At 39.9% G+C, this 17,169-nt stretch overlaps 1 protein-coding gene across 2 annotated transcripts in view; it reads right to left on the minus strand.

Moving 5' to 3' along the window:
• The window catches only part of scaf8 (SR-related CTD-associated factor 8), a 195,190-nt gene that overhangs the window by 79,002 nt on the left and 99,019 nt on the right, over positions 1-17,169 (minus strand). Inside the window, exons 4-5 of one of the 2 annotated variants that reach the window (XM_041217387.1) lie at positions 15,475-15,636; positions 7,348-7,504 (exon numbers count right to left, since the gene is read on the minus strand). In XM_041217387.1, the coding sequence (XP_041073321.1) occupies positions 7,348-7,504; positions 15,475-15,636 (319 nt within the window). The remainder of the gene's footprint in view (positions 1-7,347; positions 7,505-15,474; positions 15,637-17,169) is intronic. The other variant, XM_041217396.1, reaches the window with a different exon arrangement.

The raw sequence follows: 17,169 nt of genomic DNA on the forward strand, positions 1-17,169 counted from the left end.
TCACCATGATCAGCTGACAGTTGGAGTCCACCATTCCCTCCTGGGTAGCTGGCTGTACCTTGTCAACGCACATCCTTTAATATGTCAGTTTTATCCTACTTTGTGAGAACTCTTTGTTCGCACTTGATTCAATGAAGAATTCATATAAACAAAAAACATAGTCTGAATTAGCAGCAGGGGAAAGATGTCAAGTTAATTTTAGAATACTTATTAATCTAAAAAAGGCTGTGTTGAGATTTTTCTGTCTTTGCAATGGACAAGTATGGCAACATCTCACATTTTAAAGCTAATTACAGTAGAACATCTCACTGAAAAGAAAAAAATGCCTGCATTTTGAGAGTTTTAATGCAGCAAAGAATTCCAATAATTTATTTTGCTGGCGATCAAAAGTCATCAACCTTCACATGTTCCATTCCAATGCACAAGTTTAAACATCTCACTCTTTTGACTTGAGAAATTAATTAATAGTGCACAGTGCGGAATCTACCTCATTAACTTTGGGAATTTCCAGTTTTGACACATCTTCATTTACATCCTCTGCAGCCACTGTTTCCAAATCTTTCAGAGATAAAATGACATCTGCATCAGGCTTAGGCCTACTGCTCTCTCGACACATTACTCCCACCCTCAGGCCCACTGAACCCTGAGGGTACTGAGCTCTGCTGCTTCCTCACCCCAACCCACCCCACCCGTCTGCCAAGTCCTGAGTCAAGCTACCAGCAGTACAGCGCATCCTCTCAGTTGAATGAGTGACAGCAGCTGGATTAAATCTGGCGTGAGGCTGAGTGACATCAGCTGGGGTTCACATCTGGGCGTGAGATGCAATGGGGCTCCCCACTCGCAGTTCATGGATTGCATCATAGACAGCCCAGAATTCAGAGTTTGAGGTTGAGCACACCAACACCTACAGAGGGACGGAGATCGGGGAGTCATTTCCAAGGGCGGAATTCCATACTTGAGTTGGAATTAGGACTTATGGTGGAAATTTCTCAATCCCGCCCTTTGCACGAAGAAGTGTTTCCTAACTTCTCTCCTGAATGTCCTGGCTCTAACTTTTTCGCTATATAATCGCTGTCCGAGACTTTCAATCCAACAGAAAAAGTTTCTATCTGCCTGATCAATTCCTGTGAAAATCCTAAAAAACCTTAACCAATCACCCCTTAGATTCCTATATTCCAGGAAATACAAGGCTAGCTTATGTAATCTCTTTTAATCATCTAACTCATGGAGCCTGATAACATTTGGTGAATCTGTGCTGCACTCCTTCCAAGGCCAAGGTATCGTACCCTTCCTACAATGCGGTGCACAGAACTATATGCAGTACTTCAATTATAGTCTAACCAGCAGTGCATAACGCCATAGCAAAACTTCCTCCCCATTATATTCTAGGTATAAAGACTAACATTCCAATTGCCTTTTTAATAATTTTTGTACCTGACTACATTTCACTGATCTGTGTAAATGGACCCCTAAATCTATTTTGACCTCCACTATTCCTAGCTTTTCACCATTTGAAAAGGACTCAGATCTATCCTTTTTTGTTCCAAAATGGGTGACCTCACACTTAGCCTGCACTGAATCCATCTGCCACAGTTTTGCCCATACACTTAACATACCAATGTCTCTTAGTGTGGACGCAAGCACAGAAATCATGTGTCTACACAATTTACAATGCTATCAATTTTTGTGTCATTGGTAAACGAGGATATACGGCCCTCTATCATGTTATGGTGAATATCTGACACCTTAGCACAGATGTTGTGAGACACCACTAATCACTTCCAACTAATTTAAGTATTTATCCATTATTCCTATTCTCTGCGTTCTACTGCTTAACCAATCTTCTGATCAGCTCAATAGTTTGTCTTCAATTCATGTTCTTTAATCTTAGCCAAGAGTCTCATTACCTGGAACCTTACTGAATGCTTTCTGGAACTCCATATAAACCACATCTACTGTGCTAGGGCCTCAACTTTTTACAATTTACATCAATGACTTAGATGAGGGGAGTGAAGGCATGGTAGCTAAACTTGCAGATGACACAAAGATAGATTCAAAAGTATGCTGTGAAGAGCACATAAGGAAGTTGCAGACATACATATAGGTTGAGTGAGTGGGCAAAAATCTGGCAAATGGAGTATAATGTAGGAAGTTGTTCACTGGCAGGAAGAATAAAAAAGCAGAGTATTACTTCAACGGAGAATGGCTGCAGAATTCCGAGGTGCAGAGGGATCTAGATGTTCCAGTGCATAAGTCACAAAGAGTTAGTATGTAGGCACAGCAAGTAATTAAGGCGCCTAATGGAATGCTATCCTTTATTACAAGGGGAATTGAACATAAAAGTAAGGATATTATGCTTCAGATATACAGGGCGTTAGTAAGACCACATCTCAAATATTCACGCAGTTTTGGTCTGCTTAATTAAGGAAGGATGTAAATGCGTTGGAGGCTATTCAGAAGAGGTTTACTAGATTGATATCTGGAATGAGCAGGTTGTCTTATGACGAAAGGTTGGACAGGTTGGGCTTGTTTCCACTGGAGCTTAGAAGAGTGAGGAGTGACTTGATTGAAGTATATGAGATCCTGAAAAGGTGGATGTGGAAAGGATGTTTCCTCTTCTGGGCGAGTCAGAACCAGGGGCCACTGTTTTAAAATTAGGGGTTGCCCTTTTAAGACAGAGGTCAGGAGAAATTTTTTTCTGAAGGTTGTGCAACTTTGGAACCCTCTGCCTCCGAAGTGGGTGGAGGCAGGGTCATTGAATATTTTTAAGGCAGAAGTAGATCAATTCTTTTTGGGAATGGGAATCAAAAGTTATTGGAGGAAGACGGGAATGTGGAATTTGAAACCCCAACAGATCAGCCATGATCTGAATGAATGGCGAATCAGGCTCGAGGAACTGACTGGCCTAGTTCTGCTCCTATTTTCTATGTTCATATCCTGAGTCATTCCCCAGTTTGCTACTTTAATTACTTCCTCAAAAATAAAAACACTCCCGTTATTGGAAAACATCACTCACGTAGCCACTGCATAGTAGCAGCTTGAAATGACTTGCTTAGCTTGTTCAAATTTCTGAGGTACATCCACTAACAGGATGCTGCCTTCAGTCCAAAAGATGTTCTGCAAGTGAGCAATGTCATCTATGAATTTCAGTGCTGGTGTGATTCCAAGTACATAGCTGTATGTTCCAATGATTGGCTGATCAAATCAAACAACATTTTCCTTCGGTTGTTCATTACAAGAAGAGTACAGCTTGTACTTAACCAGTCTGTACTTGCAAAACTCAAAACAAAATGTCTACTGTTAGACGTGACTGTGATTAGGCAGCACTTGAAGAATCCCGAGTGTGCTAATAGCTACACTAACAATTAATTTAAGAGAATCAATCAAGCTCATAACGTGGCTCATTTACACTTGCTAGAATAGAAGCGACATGCATTCATACACAGGCACTCATTCTCTGCAAACAAAAGGAAACATTCAAGCCTTGCACTATTTCTAAATTGCCCAGGAGCTTGGGGAACCTATGGTTCCCTGTTGTTTTCTCCATCATAATGCCTCAGCCAATCAGAGTTGACTTGCCAAACAATCAGCACACTTTGCGCCCATAGCATAAATTGTTATGATCGTTTGAAATTTGACATTCCAGCAATTGTTCTGATGAGTACGAGAGAAAATGCTGCGGCAAAATGTCTCTTTTTTCAACAATATTCAAGCTCTGTACCACCAGGTGACTAATTGCTCTTAAGTAAACAGAGCCCAAGGTCAGAGTTTAATTTCAGTTTGGTGATGAAACTACCAACCAGAAAATGCTTGTAAATTTCTGGCTGCGGATCAATGCAATCATCATAAGATAACTGGCATTCTAATCATGATATGAACACATCTTTGAGGGGAGCAGGGAGCATGAGGACGCATGGAGAGGAGGTGATGTTGGAGTGAGACGGAGACAGGGTATATAGTTGGGAAATTGATTCATATGGGAATTCAGTGCATGGGGGAAAGAGGTGCTCTTTTTTCTCAGCCTCCAATAGTTGACAAATTTTCTTCTTTTGTCTCAAAGCTAGAAGAGTGCAACTTTCTATTTTTTTAGCTGTGTAAATTTTAACTAATTGACTAATTAAATAAATAAGATTCAACAGAAATAGCATGGCTAATGGTGTGCCGTGACTGCATCACATGGGAATCTGTGGAACGCACTGCAATCCTGGACAACCATATGTGCAATAAGCATCTGTACCTTGTGCAACTTTGGCTTCGAGTTGCTGATGTAGAGTCTGAGTTGTGGACACTGCAGAGCATCAGGGAGGGGGAGAATTACTTGGACATTTTGTTTCAGGAGGCAATCATACCCCTTAGGTTAGGCAGAACTTTAAAGTTAGTCAGTGGTCAGGGACAGGGGGGTCTGATTGTGAGTCGGGGAATCAGAATGTAGTGATGGAGGAGCCTCAGCCCCTTACTTTGTCCAGCAAGTGAAAAATGCTTCCAAGGACAGCAAACTGGATGAACAGACTGACCATGGCACCATGGTGAAGGATGCCATTCAAGTGGGCAGATAAAACAGGAATATGGTAGTGATAGGAGACAGTATGGTCAGGGGGCTAAATATTGCTCTCTGCAGCTCTAAAGGTTGCATTGCCTGCCCAGTGCCAGGGTCAAGAAAATCTCCTCGTGGCTGAAGAAGAACTTGTGAGTAGAAGAGGGAAGGATTCAGTTGTCATGGTCCAAAGGGAACCAACGACATAACAGCAGAACATCATTTCTGTTTCTACCTAAGAGAATTTGAGGAGTTAGGGTCCAAATTAAAACACAGAACATCAAAGGTAATCATTGTTGGATTGTTACTTGAGACACATGCCAACTGGCATTGGGTCATACAGATTAGAGAATTAAACGAGGGGCTCAAAGAGTGATGTGGGAAGATGGGGTTTGATTCATGGGGCTTTGGCATCAGTACTCAGGGAAGAGTGAGTTATTCCATTGGGATGGGCTCCACTTGAACCAGGCTGGTACCAGCATACTGGCCAATCTTATAACTATGGCTGTGAACAGAGCTTTAAACCAACAGAAGGTAGGTTTGTGTGTGTGTGTGTAGGAACGCAGGTGGTGGCGTTCGGGGAAAGAGAGTTTTAGGCACCCAAAGAAAAAGATTAAGGCATTCGAACAGTTCAGCGATGTTGGTAAAGACAAGTACAGTGGGAGGGGAAGGGACAAAGTTTCACAAAAATTGTACTTCAGTGAATAAAGCCATTGCAGGGAATAGACATAAAAAAATGAAAGTAAAGGGTCTTTATCTGAATCCATGAAGCATCTGCAATAAGATAGATGAACTGGTGGCACAAGTGGAGGTAAATGATTTAGATGTTATCACCATTCAGAGAGCAGTTACAGGTGATCAAGATTGGGAAATAAATATTCCATAGCATACAACATTTCAGAAAGACAGACAGAATGGCAAAGGAGATGCGGCAGGGGGAGATCTGCCCTCAGGCGATCATGAAGTTGAATCAGTATGGGTGCAAATTAGGAAAAGCAAGACTCAGAAAACACTGGTGGGAGTAGTTTGTAGGCCCCTAACAGGAGCTATATCATCGGACAGATCATTAAACAAGAAATTATTGGAGTTTGTAACAAAGGCAAATTAATAATTGTGGGAGACTTTGATCTTCATATAGACTGGGATATTCAAATTGGCAAATGTTCTAGAAGATGAGTTTGTAGAATGTTTTTGTGACAGTTTCTTGGAGCAATACGTTATGGAAATGACTAGGGATAAAGCTATCTTAGATCAAGAATTGCATAATGAAGCAGGGTTAATTATTAATGTCACAGTAACAGATCTAATGGGAAACAGTGATCATAATACCACTGAATTCCATATTCATTTGAAAGTGACATACTCCAATCGCAAGCAAGAATTTTAAACTTAAAGCCAATTACACAGTATATGGGGAGAACTGGCTAAGGTTAACTGGGTAAATAGACTAAAACGTATTTACAATCTGTATTAATGATTTAGATGAAGAGACAGAGAGTAATGCATCTAAGTTGGCTGGTGAAACCAAATGAGGTGGGCAGTGACCTGTGGGAAGGACACAGAGGTTGCAAAGAGAAAAGGACAGGTTAAGTGAATGGGCAATAAGATTGCAGATAGATATAATGTGGGGAAGCGTGAAGTTATTCACTTTGGTCATAAGAATAGAAAAGCAGAATATTTCTTTCAAAAGGAGTGAAACGTATAAGTGTTGATGTTCAGTGTCTTGGGTGTGCTTCTATAAGGAATACAGAAAGTTAGCATGCAAGTACAGCAGGCAATTAGGAAGGCAAATGGAATGTTGACCTTTATTGCAAGGGGACTGGAGTAAAGGAATGAAGAAGTCTTACTACAATCACACAGGGTGTTGGTGAGATCACATCAGCAATACTGCATCTGGTTTTGGGCTCCACATTTAAGAAAGGATATACTTGCATTGGAAGCGGTACAGCGAAGGTTCACTAAATTAGGTTGAGAGGGTTATCCTACAATGAGGCACTGAGTGAACAGGGCTTACATTCTCTGGAGTTAAGAAGAATGAGAGGTGATCTCATTGAAACCTACAAAATTCTGAGGGGGGCTTGATTGGGTAGATGCTAGAGATCGTTTCCTCTGGTCAAGGAATTGAGGACACGGGGGCACAGTCTCAAGGAGCCAATCATTTAGGACTGAGATGAGGAAAAGTTACTTCACTCAAAGGACAGTGAACCTTTGGAATTCTCTACCCCTCGAGGGCTGTGGATGCTCCATTATTGAATATATTTAAGGCTGGCATAGGCAGGTGTTTGGTCTCTCAAGGAATCAAAGAATATGGGGAGCAGGCAGGAAAGTGAAATTGAAGCCCAAGATCAGCCATGGTTGTATTGAATGGCGAAGCAGAACCGACATATGGTCAACTCCTGCTCCTATTTCCTGTGTTCTTGTGGGGTTTTTTTAAAATATGAAAAGAAAGGTTAGTTGTAATCACACACTGTCATGGTTGCCAGGCAGTAGCGTTTACAACAAACCAAAGAGGGAATTTTTCCAGTCAAATTTTTTCCGGTGCTTTCACTGTGAATTATGTTTTCTTATTCTCTATTCTGCATGATTGCTTTCTCTCTTGGAAGCACAAGAAATTGCATGGGATCGATTATGCCACACATACATACACTTATCAGCTGGCCTGACAAGTTTGCATAACCACAGTTCAATGAAAAAAGCTACAGCAAATGCATTCAGATGCAAAAATGGGAAAATGCATTACGATTCAAACAAAGTTATTTCCATATTACATTAAAACCATATAAATTCTCTTAAATACAGTTGTAGGACTCTACCTGGTGTGTTGCTGCTCACAGTCGCTGCAGTACTGGCAACAGCAGGGGTGACAGAGGGTGGTGGAATCCCTGCTGCCAGGTCCAGGAGTGGCTGTATGATCTCACTTTTGAACACTCCATTCTTCTGCCACAAGTTCAGTACCCGTACCACTTTGCTCTGTAAAATACATAAATCAGCCATTAGGCTATAGTAATAACTAACTGCTTAGCCATTTCACACACTAAAATATTAACAAATTCCTTTAAAAAAATTGAACTGAAATCTTAAAGAAACCTGGTCATTTGTCTGTTGCTTACCTATAATTGAAATGCTCTTCCCAAAATTTAACTTTAACAGATTAAGAGTTTCTTTGACCTGTCAGATCAAGTGTTCTGTAGCAGCATACAAACCATTCTAGGCAAATACTCGAACTTGTCACAAGATAAAGATTCTGCACATTAGTGCAGAAAAATAACAGAGTAGCCAGAATGTTCTGTATGTATACAAGCATATATCTCAGAAGACAAATCATGTTTAACTAACTTGATTGAGCTTTTTTGATGTGAAAGCAGAACAGGTTGATGAGGGCAATGCAGTGATATAATTCCATTTCAGGATAGTAACAAAGGAACAAAGGAAATAGGAGCGAAAGTAGATTATTCAGCCCCTCGCGCCTGCTCCGTTATTCAATTAGATCATGGTTGATCTACCTCAACTTCATTTTCCCACGCTATACCCATATTTCTTGATATCTTTAATATCTTGAAATCTATCAATTTCTATCTTGAATATACTCAATGACTGAGCGTCCACAGCCCTCCTGGGTAGAATTCCAAAGATTCACCACCCTCTGAGAGAAGAAATTCCTCCCCATCTCAGTCCTAAATGGCCTACCTCTTATTCTGAGACTGGGTCCCCTGGTTCTGGACATTCCCCAATCAGGGGAAACATCCTTTCTGCAACTAACCCTTTGAGCCCAGTAAGAACTTTGCATGCTTCAATGAGATTAACTCTCATTTTTCTAAACTCTAGATATTATAGACCCGGTTTCTGCAATCTCTCAAATCAATCCCCCATCCCAGGCATCAGTCTGCTGAACCTTCATTGACCTCCTTCTATGGCAAATATATCCTCCCTGAAGTAAGGAGACCTAAAACTGCGCACAATACTTCAGGTGCAGTTTCACCAAGGCTCCAAACAATTGCAGTAAGATTTCTTTACCTGTGTACTCAAATCCTCTTGCAATAAAGGCCAACATAGTATTCTCCTAAATGCTTGGTGCACCTGCATGTTAACTTTCAGTGATTTATGAACAAGAACAATCAGGTACCCTTTGGACATCAACATTTCCCAAACTCTTTCCATTGAAGAAATACTTCGCAATTCTGTTTTTCCTATCAAGGTGGATAACTTCACATTTTTCAAGGATCATTTTCCAGGATGTTATGTGACTTGGAGGGAAACCTGTAGGTGGTGGTGATTTTCTGTGCCAGCTGACCCCCCACACCAACGATCTTCAACGTGGTAGAAATCATAGATTTGAAAGGTGCTGTCAAAGGAGGCTTGACAATATGCTGCTGTGCACCTTGTAGATGGTACACACTGCTGCCACTGCATCAGTGGTGGAGGGAGTGAATGTTTGTTTATTTTGGTGGATGGGATGCAATCAAGAGGGCTGCTTTGTCCAAGATGGTGTCGAGCTTCTTGAATGTTGTTGGAGCTGCACTAATCCAGGCCAGTGGAGAATGTTCCATCACATTTCTGACTTTGGGCCTTGTAGTTGTTGACAGACTTTGGGGAGTCAGGAGTCGAGTTACTCGCCACAAAATTTGCAGCCTCTGACGACTTTTGTAGCCACTGCTTTTCTTGATAGATTAATGACCTGGATAGCATAAATTCAAAATCTACAAACAACACAAAAGTTGGAAGTATTGTAAACCATGAGGAGTATAGTGATAGACTCATGAGAGGATACAGACAGACTGGTGGGTTGGGCAAACATGCAAGATGAAATTTAATGCAGAGATATGTTAAATGATGCATGTTGGTAGCAAGAATGAGGTGAGGTCATATTTATTAAAGGATACACTTCTGAAGAGGATGAGGGAATGGATGCACAAGTTACTGAAGGTGGCAGGACAGGTTAAAACATTAAAAAGGCATCCTAGGCTTTATAAATAGAGGCATAGACCACAAAAGCAAGGAAGCTATGAAGAACATATATAAAACTGGAGTATTATGTCCCTTCTGGACACTGCACTTTAGAATGGGTGTGAAGGCTTGAGAGAGGATACACAAAAGATTTGTGAGAATGGTTCCAAGGATGAGTGACTTCAGTTACGTAGAGAGATTGGGGAAGCAGGAATGGTTTTCCTTAGGGAAGAGAAGGTTGAGCGAAAATTTAATCGAGGCTCTCTCGAAGGTCTAGACAGAGTAGATAGAAGATTTGAGAACCAGAGGATACCGACTTAAGCTGATTAACAAAAGAACCAAAGGTCACATGAAGAAAAGCTTTTTTTAACATAGCAAGTGGTTAGGGTGTAGAATGCATTGCCCTAGTTTGTGATGGAAAGAGACTTAATCGTAGCTTTCAAAGCAGAAAAAAAACAGAAGGAAAAATTTGTAAGACCACGGGGAAGGGACGGGGCATAGAAATTGCTAAATTATTCTTGCAGAGAGACGGCATGGACACAATGGATTGAATAGCCTCCTTCAGTGCTCTAACAATTCTATAATTCCCTGAATCTCTATGGGTTATATGGTCAGGATCATAAACAGTGTCCTCGTCATTCTAGGTAGGCACCTCAATCTCAAACACCACAGGAGAACAGTACCCTTAAAATATGCTGCTGCAGCAGCAGAGAGATGCATGCCCTTACTTTACATCACAAGCTCCAATACATGAAGGAGCAAGATACAAGAGGACTGAATACAGGCTGACAGTGGCCCCCAAGTAGTGTATTGGGAGCTTCTTTGAACCTTGTTGCTCCTCCAAGTTCCACAGAAGGAGAAGTGGCAAACCTTTCCCTAACACATCTTCAGCAGCTTCCAACCATCCTTTTAGAAACCGTTACATGACTGGAAAAACTAATTGGAGCTAGCATGGCATATACTCCAAGTTTTTCACACATTTTATGAAATGGTCTGGAACCAGGCACAGGGTTAACCTTTAAACCAATTTAGTGTAGATTTCAGGCTGTCGGCAGGTACGCCTAAGCACAATGGAGAACTATATGTTTTTTTAAACAAATTGGATTTAATACGCTACCTGAGAGATTAGGTGCTGAACCTCATACCTAGAAATTGGTATACATTCTATCTTTATACACTAGAAAATGAGAAAAATACATACTAATCTTTTACCCCAATGTGCCCAAATAACTTTGGCTGAATGTGGCTACGCCAAGTACCAGGCTAATGGATCAGGCCCACCAAGTCAATGGAGTTTGACACCCATTTTCTAAACTCTAACACACCCCCTCGCCACCCCTGAGCCTGTCTATGGACCCTAGATTCTCATCAGGGAAGCAAGTGGGTATTATACACATCAAAGGAGGTGTTTGGTGTGAGTGAGAGGGAATGCAGAGCTCAAACATTGCTCTAAAGATTCCATTTTGCAGTGCTTAAAGGAGCCTACTAGAAGACAGTACTCCTTTATTGCACAATTTGTGAAAAAGGTAAAGTATGATAAAGAAAATGATAAGTATTAACTAGATTTTAAAACTTGTAATTGGAATTTTAAAAGTGTGCATTTAAGCTTGATCAGGGCAGACTGGAGTTTTATTTAAATAGTCCGTTTAACTTCATAGATTTTTGTTTGTATCCCCCACTCGGGATATTGGCTCAGGTCCTTTTTGTGATCCAATAGAGCGGTTGAAATCAAGAAAGAGGAAGGAGAAGAATAAAACTGACATTTGATTTGTTTGCAAATATGATTTTATTTGGGAGCTTCAAGACTTTATTCAGGGACATGTCCTGAATAGAAAGAATCATAAAATTCTGAGCTTAAGCACCGATGGCTGGGGCTTCAAACTGCAGCTGCTAACTTAATAACCTACACGAAGCACTCTGCTATCTTCCACTCCACCTGTTGTTAGCCCTCATCCACTGATGAAACCACTAATTTGCCATGATTGCAGTTTTAAAAACTGCAGAGTTCTTTTATGGGAACAGAAGTTAAAGGGGGAATCTAACAGCAATTTCAAAATTGTGAAGCGCCTCTCAGGAACAGTGAAAGATTTGTTTTAATTGCTGTTATATCAGGAACAACAGGGTATGGGTGAAGAATTATCATAAAAAGAATGTTGAGAAAAGTTACAAAAATAGTTTATTTCTAAGAGGATTATTAGAACATGGAATGCTTCACCACAAGTGGCTATCGAGGCCATTTAAAATGGAACTGGAAAGGTATTTAAAAAGAAACCATGTAAAAGGATAGTGCAAGCAAGTAAATGGGATTAGTAGATAGACAGCATCTATAGAGAAAAAGGCAGAGTTAACGTTTCAGGTCAATGACCTTTCACCAGATCTCAATGGAGCCAATGACAGGTCATCAACTGGAACGTTAACTATTTCATTTTTCACAAATGTTGCCTGACCTGTTGAGTGTTTCCAGCATTTCCTGGTTTTATTTCAATTTCCAACATCTGCAGTATTTGGCTTTTGTTTCAGAGGAGAATAGCGGCAGAGGCTTGAGAGAAAATTAATTGTTCCTTAGTAAACTAACACTGTTCCTTCTTCTCAAAGCCACCATTCCAAATAATACTAAAGTTCTGGGAAAGTGATTAGAATTAATTAAATAGTTAAAATGGATAAATAAGTCACAGATTACAGGTTTTATTACAAAAAAGTACAAATATTATTTTTATCCCAAATATAGAAAAAAGCTACTTTTGTTAAATATCTAACATAATTGCATACACGTTTACACCATTTATGGAATCATCTTGGCAGCATGTTACGTCCAGTTATAAAGTGCCAAGATGTAGGTTTATGATTGTGCTCCCATATTGTCAAGTGGCATTAACAACTGCAACATTGTGGGCTACCAGAAAATAGCAGTTGTAAGCTTTCCCCAAATAAAGATGTTATTGTGGGCAGCTGCATCTTCTGCCTCTTGTACTTGTATGTTGATCCTCTTCACCTCTTTTTATTTACATTGGCCTGATGAAAGACAGTGTTTCCTGTTTCACTTTTCTGATGAAGTACCTTCCTTTCTGCTATAAGATTCCATGTGCATCCAAACTTCCTTCAAAGACTTTCTGTATCCCAGTAACTCTTCTCCTGCTACTTTCATTGCCACCTTCAGTTCCCCACACCAGTCTACTGCTCCAAGCATAAAGTCAGCCAGGACATCAAATCTGTACCTCAAGTTAATAGTTTTGTCATCGAGATTGCTGATATCAAATTGCTTCAATTTCTTTGATTGATTCTTCTGCCTCTTCAGCCTAATCTTGATCTTTGCTATTAGCCAATGGTGATCACCAAATGTGTCAGCCCCTCTATATGCTCCAACATCCAACCAACATGTAGCTCTATAGCTGGATGGTCAATTTGTGTTCAAGTCCTGTGATCATTTGAATTTCATATGATTTTGTGGATGTCTGTGTGTGAAGAGTGAGGAATCAATCTTCATCTCTGTGCTAATAAAAACAGAACACACTGGAAAAACTTAGCAAGTCTGACAGCACCTGTGGAGAGAGAAACAGAGTTAACATTTCGAGTCTGTGTGACCCTTCTTCAGAGCTGTGCCATTTTGGAAAGTGGCATCATTGGAATAATGCGAGAGAGGTGAAGGAACTGAGATTAGGATGGAATTCTGACAGGAAGCAGGGTGTGAGGAGCTGTAGTCGAGGTAGCTGTGAGAGTCGATGGGCTTATAATGAATATTGGTGGACCGTCTATAACCTGAAACGGCGACAAAGAGGTTAAGGAATCCATGCATCTTCCATATTCATGGAGGCCCAGAGCATGCTCAAGTCAAGATATGTCCCCACAAATTTGTGCATTCATGTCGCCCGTGACTACAATGATGTCATGTTGTGGAATTTTTTTCTAACTGGTCTTGCAGCTGCTCAGAAAATGACCCTTTTACTATTTCATCATGACCATCAGAGACAACATAACACTGAACGATAGCAGCCATCGTATGTAATATTACAAATCTCATTGTCATAAGTCGTTCACTCACTGGAGTTCACTCTAAATGCAGTACTCTCACCTCTATCAAGGATGATCGTTATTCCACCACTGTGGATGCTGTCTGATTGACCAGAGAATAGTATAGTCTTTCCATCAGAGTTAAGCTTTCCTGAATCAACCCAGTGTACTTCACTGTTACCTAGGATATTCATTTTATAATTGTTCATCTCTTAATAATTGCACGAGTTTGGAAGACAGGATAACAAGGTTGGAACAGCTCATCAACTCAATCAGCAATCCAACAGAGTGGGATTCACCACAAATGCCAAGAAAACAAAAAAAATGACGATGTAAAGCCAGCAACAATTAAAACAAAGTTGATATTGTAGAGGAATTGATTTATCTGGACAATTCCATTAATATCCAGGGAGCCATAAACAAGCAGCTCAATGCGAGAACAGGTAAAGAATCATCAGCTTTCAACCGACTGAAAAAGATTTGGAACAGTAAAAAGCATCCCGTGAAAACGAAGCTTAGGTCTAAAATGCAAATATGTTCTCCGCTCTCCTATATGGTTGCGAAATTTAGAACTTGAAAGCCTGCCAAGAAAGGAAACTGGATTCCTTTGATACCAGATGTCTTCAAAGAATTCTAGACACTCAGTGGAGAGATTTTACACCCAACATTCAAGAAAACTCTCAGGTCAGCCTCTAAATTCATCCATCATCTATTTTAAAAAAAAAAACCACAGCTAGCTTGGCCACGTCACCGGGCTTCCGTCATTGTGGTCTGCCCATCAGGTCATAATGGACTCCTACTGGATGTAGGAGAGAAAAACCCAAGGTGAACTCGTGCCTGACTTTCAGTAGCAATCTCCAGCTGGGCACAAGATTGCTGGAGGGATGTGAGAACATTTGCTGTGGACAGGAGAGAATGTAGTGCTTTGTCTGCCTCATGTGTCTCAGGATGCAGGAACTACTACGTCCATGTCAGGTAAGGAGAAATCCCCATACTCTCTTGCACATCTTACCACTTGTTCACAGTGGTACTGGAAGAGATGTAGCAGCAAGTTGGTCACTTTCTTTCAACAGTGCAGATGGTATACAGCAAAGCAAGCATGGAAGCAGAAAGGAAAAAAAAACTCAGCCCTTTCTAAATATGAAAAGCATACACAGTTCATGCCATTTTTCTTTTGGTGGTAGACAGAGGGGTTGACCAGGCAGGAGGTAGGGGTAACACGAATAGTCCATCTCTAGAAGCACTGTTGTACTGAGTACTATTTTTCCTGAATTAAAATGGGTAGATATTAGTCCCTGTCCTGAAGGAAATAAGATGTTGGTATTTTAATTAAGTTACTATGTATGCCATGATGCAAATTGTAATGAATTTTAGACATATGCACCATATTGGATGCATTTCTCAGAATTCTCTTTCAGCAGGTTATTTCTGATCCATATGAAAATACACAAGAAAAAACATTGATGTGCAGTTCTACTTTATACATTTCACTGCAAAAAAAGTTTATTTTCTCCCATCTACTTCTGATTGTTTTAAAACAGAGGTACTTACATAGCTGTTTTCTGCCATTCTTCCCACTTTTAAATTATTACAATTTTCCTACAAACTTCAGCACCATGCTATGGTCATCTGGTCAGAGGTCCAATATTTGTCAGTGCTAGCTCTACTCTTTTCTGAATTCACTTTTCACCAAGTTAGTGTGGTCCAATCAGAAGTTCAGTTGAAACCGAATAAATTCTATACTGTGCTAAGCAAATTAAAGATCGATCAAAACTTAAGATTCAAATTCTAAATTATCTGAGCTTCAGCTGGGTTATACTTGCTAAATAAATGGTCAGCGGTATAGTTAAATTAAAAAAAAAGCACCAGCTAGGCTGGATTCTTAAACTCGAAAACTAAAAACATGACCTCTTTAAAAGCAATAAAATTATTTCATTACAGTGTATTAAATCAGCATACATTATACAGACTGGAAGAAAACCACATACCTTGTCATCAGCAGGACATTTGTACAAGTTTTGGAAAGTTGTATTGATGTTCTTGCAAAATCTGGGCGCAAACACATCCTTTTCTGGACCAAACTGATGACGAGACTGACGCACAATTGAGTCGATAACATACAGCCCTGGGACTTTGTATTCTGGTTTACACTGTGAATATATATTTAAATACAAATGAAGCACTTTAATAAGGTGATGTCCAATTTACTTCGGAATTTTATAGTTATCTGCAACACTAATCTGTACACTAGAAAAGTGTCAGGAATGGCATGACGTGGGTTTAAGTCCATGACTCCCCATATGGCGTGTTTGTGCCACCTAAGTTAGCTGCTAGCTGAGGCTGAGTACTTTCCTATGCAGAGGGAATAAAATCAGAAAGCAAATTACAGCATAAATTCCCATAAGCAGCTTAAAAGTAAAACACCCTGCAGAACAAACCACCGTTCTGTCCTCTTGGCTGGAGAATTTTTAAAGAGAAAAAATATTATTTAAACCAAAGACTATTCTTTAAAAAATACTAACACTTCAATGGCAAATGAATGGAAAAGTATATTAAATTAGTAAAGATTTAAAATCAGAAGTGTTTCAGGCCTCTGCATTAAAAGCCAAAAAATATTCCACACAGAGCTGCTTCTGATCACATTATCATTTTGTTGTTGTGTATGGAATTTTCTGTGCATTAAAATTATAATATAGTGATTTGGTGTCATTCCCGAGTAACGAAATTTTGTTTTTGGCATCTGCAATGCTCCTGCAGTAGTAACTGCTTAAAAATATGCTCCTGTCACAAAACATTATCGTATAGTGATTGGAGAATTTGTTGAAGCACTGCCTAACATGGATTTGCAGCACAGCGATAGTCAAGTAACAGCAGGTTGCAGCATAACACAAAAGCTAGTGAAGCAAAACTGGGTACATATCTTGGGGGTGCTTAAGGTGGACTAAAATAATGTTAAATTTGGGGCATCTGAACAGAGAAAAATAGGTTTGGCAAATTTCATCATGTTTGTAAAGTATATACTAGAACATTTTTAAAATTTGAATGTAATGAAACATTACAACTTTAAATCAATTTATTCTACATATAATTGTAGATTTCCCATGGCATTTTTCATGTGATAGACCAGGGCTTATCATTACATCTGTGTTTTTCTGAATATATGCTATGCACATTTTCAGTTATGGTGCTCAGCACCTATCAATATATTTCCCCTTGCTCACTCTTCCCCCGCCCCACCCTTCCCTTCTCTTTTTTTTAATCTCCTTTTGACTCCCGGTACATACAATTCACTTTTGTATTCATTTCTTGCACTAACATTTTATACAACAATAATAGCTGATGGAGCTCAATTTTCAACTGGTGAGAAAAGAAACTTCTTAAGAAATGAGTTAAATGAAAGGGACTTAGAAGATCGGAAGGCAAGCGAAAACTTGCACTTATATAGCACTTTTAACATAAAAAACCAAAGGCACTTCACAGGAGCATTAAAATCCAAAATATACACACCAAGCCACATAAAGAAATATTAGGTCTATAGGTTTTGAGAAACGTCTTGAGTGAGGTAGAGGCAGAGAGATGTAGGGAGGTTATTTAAAAGTTTATGGCCAAAGCAACTGAAGGCACAGCCACCAATGCCAGAGTGACTAAAATCCAGGGGTCTGGATTAGGAGAGAATTACAGAA

The sequence above is a fragment of the Carcharodon carcharias genome, chromosome 2 (assembly GCF_017639515.1).
Source record: "Carcharodon carcharias isolate sCarCar2 chromosome 2, sCarCar2.pri, whole genome shotgun sequence".
Lineage (NCBI taxonomy): Eukaryota > Metazoa > Chordata > Chondrichthyes > Lamniformes > Lamnidae > Carcharodon > Carcharodon carcharias.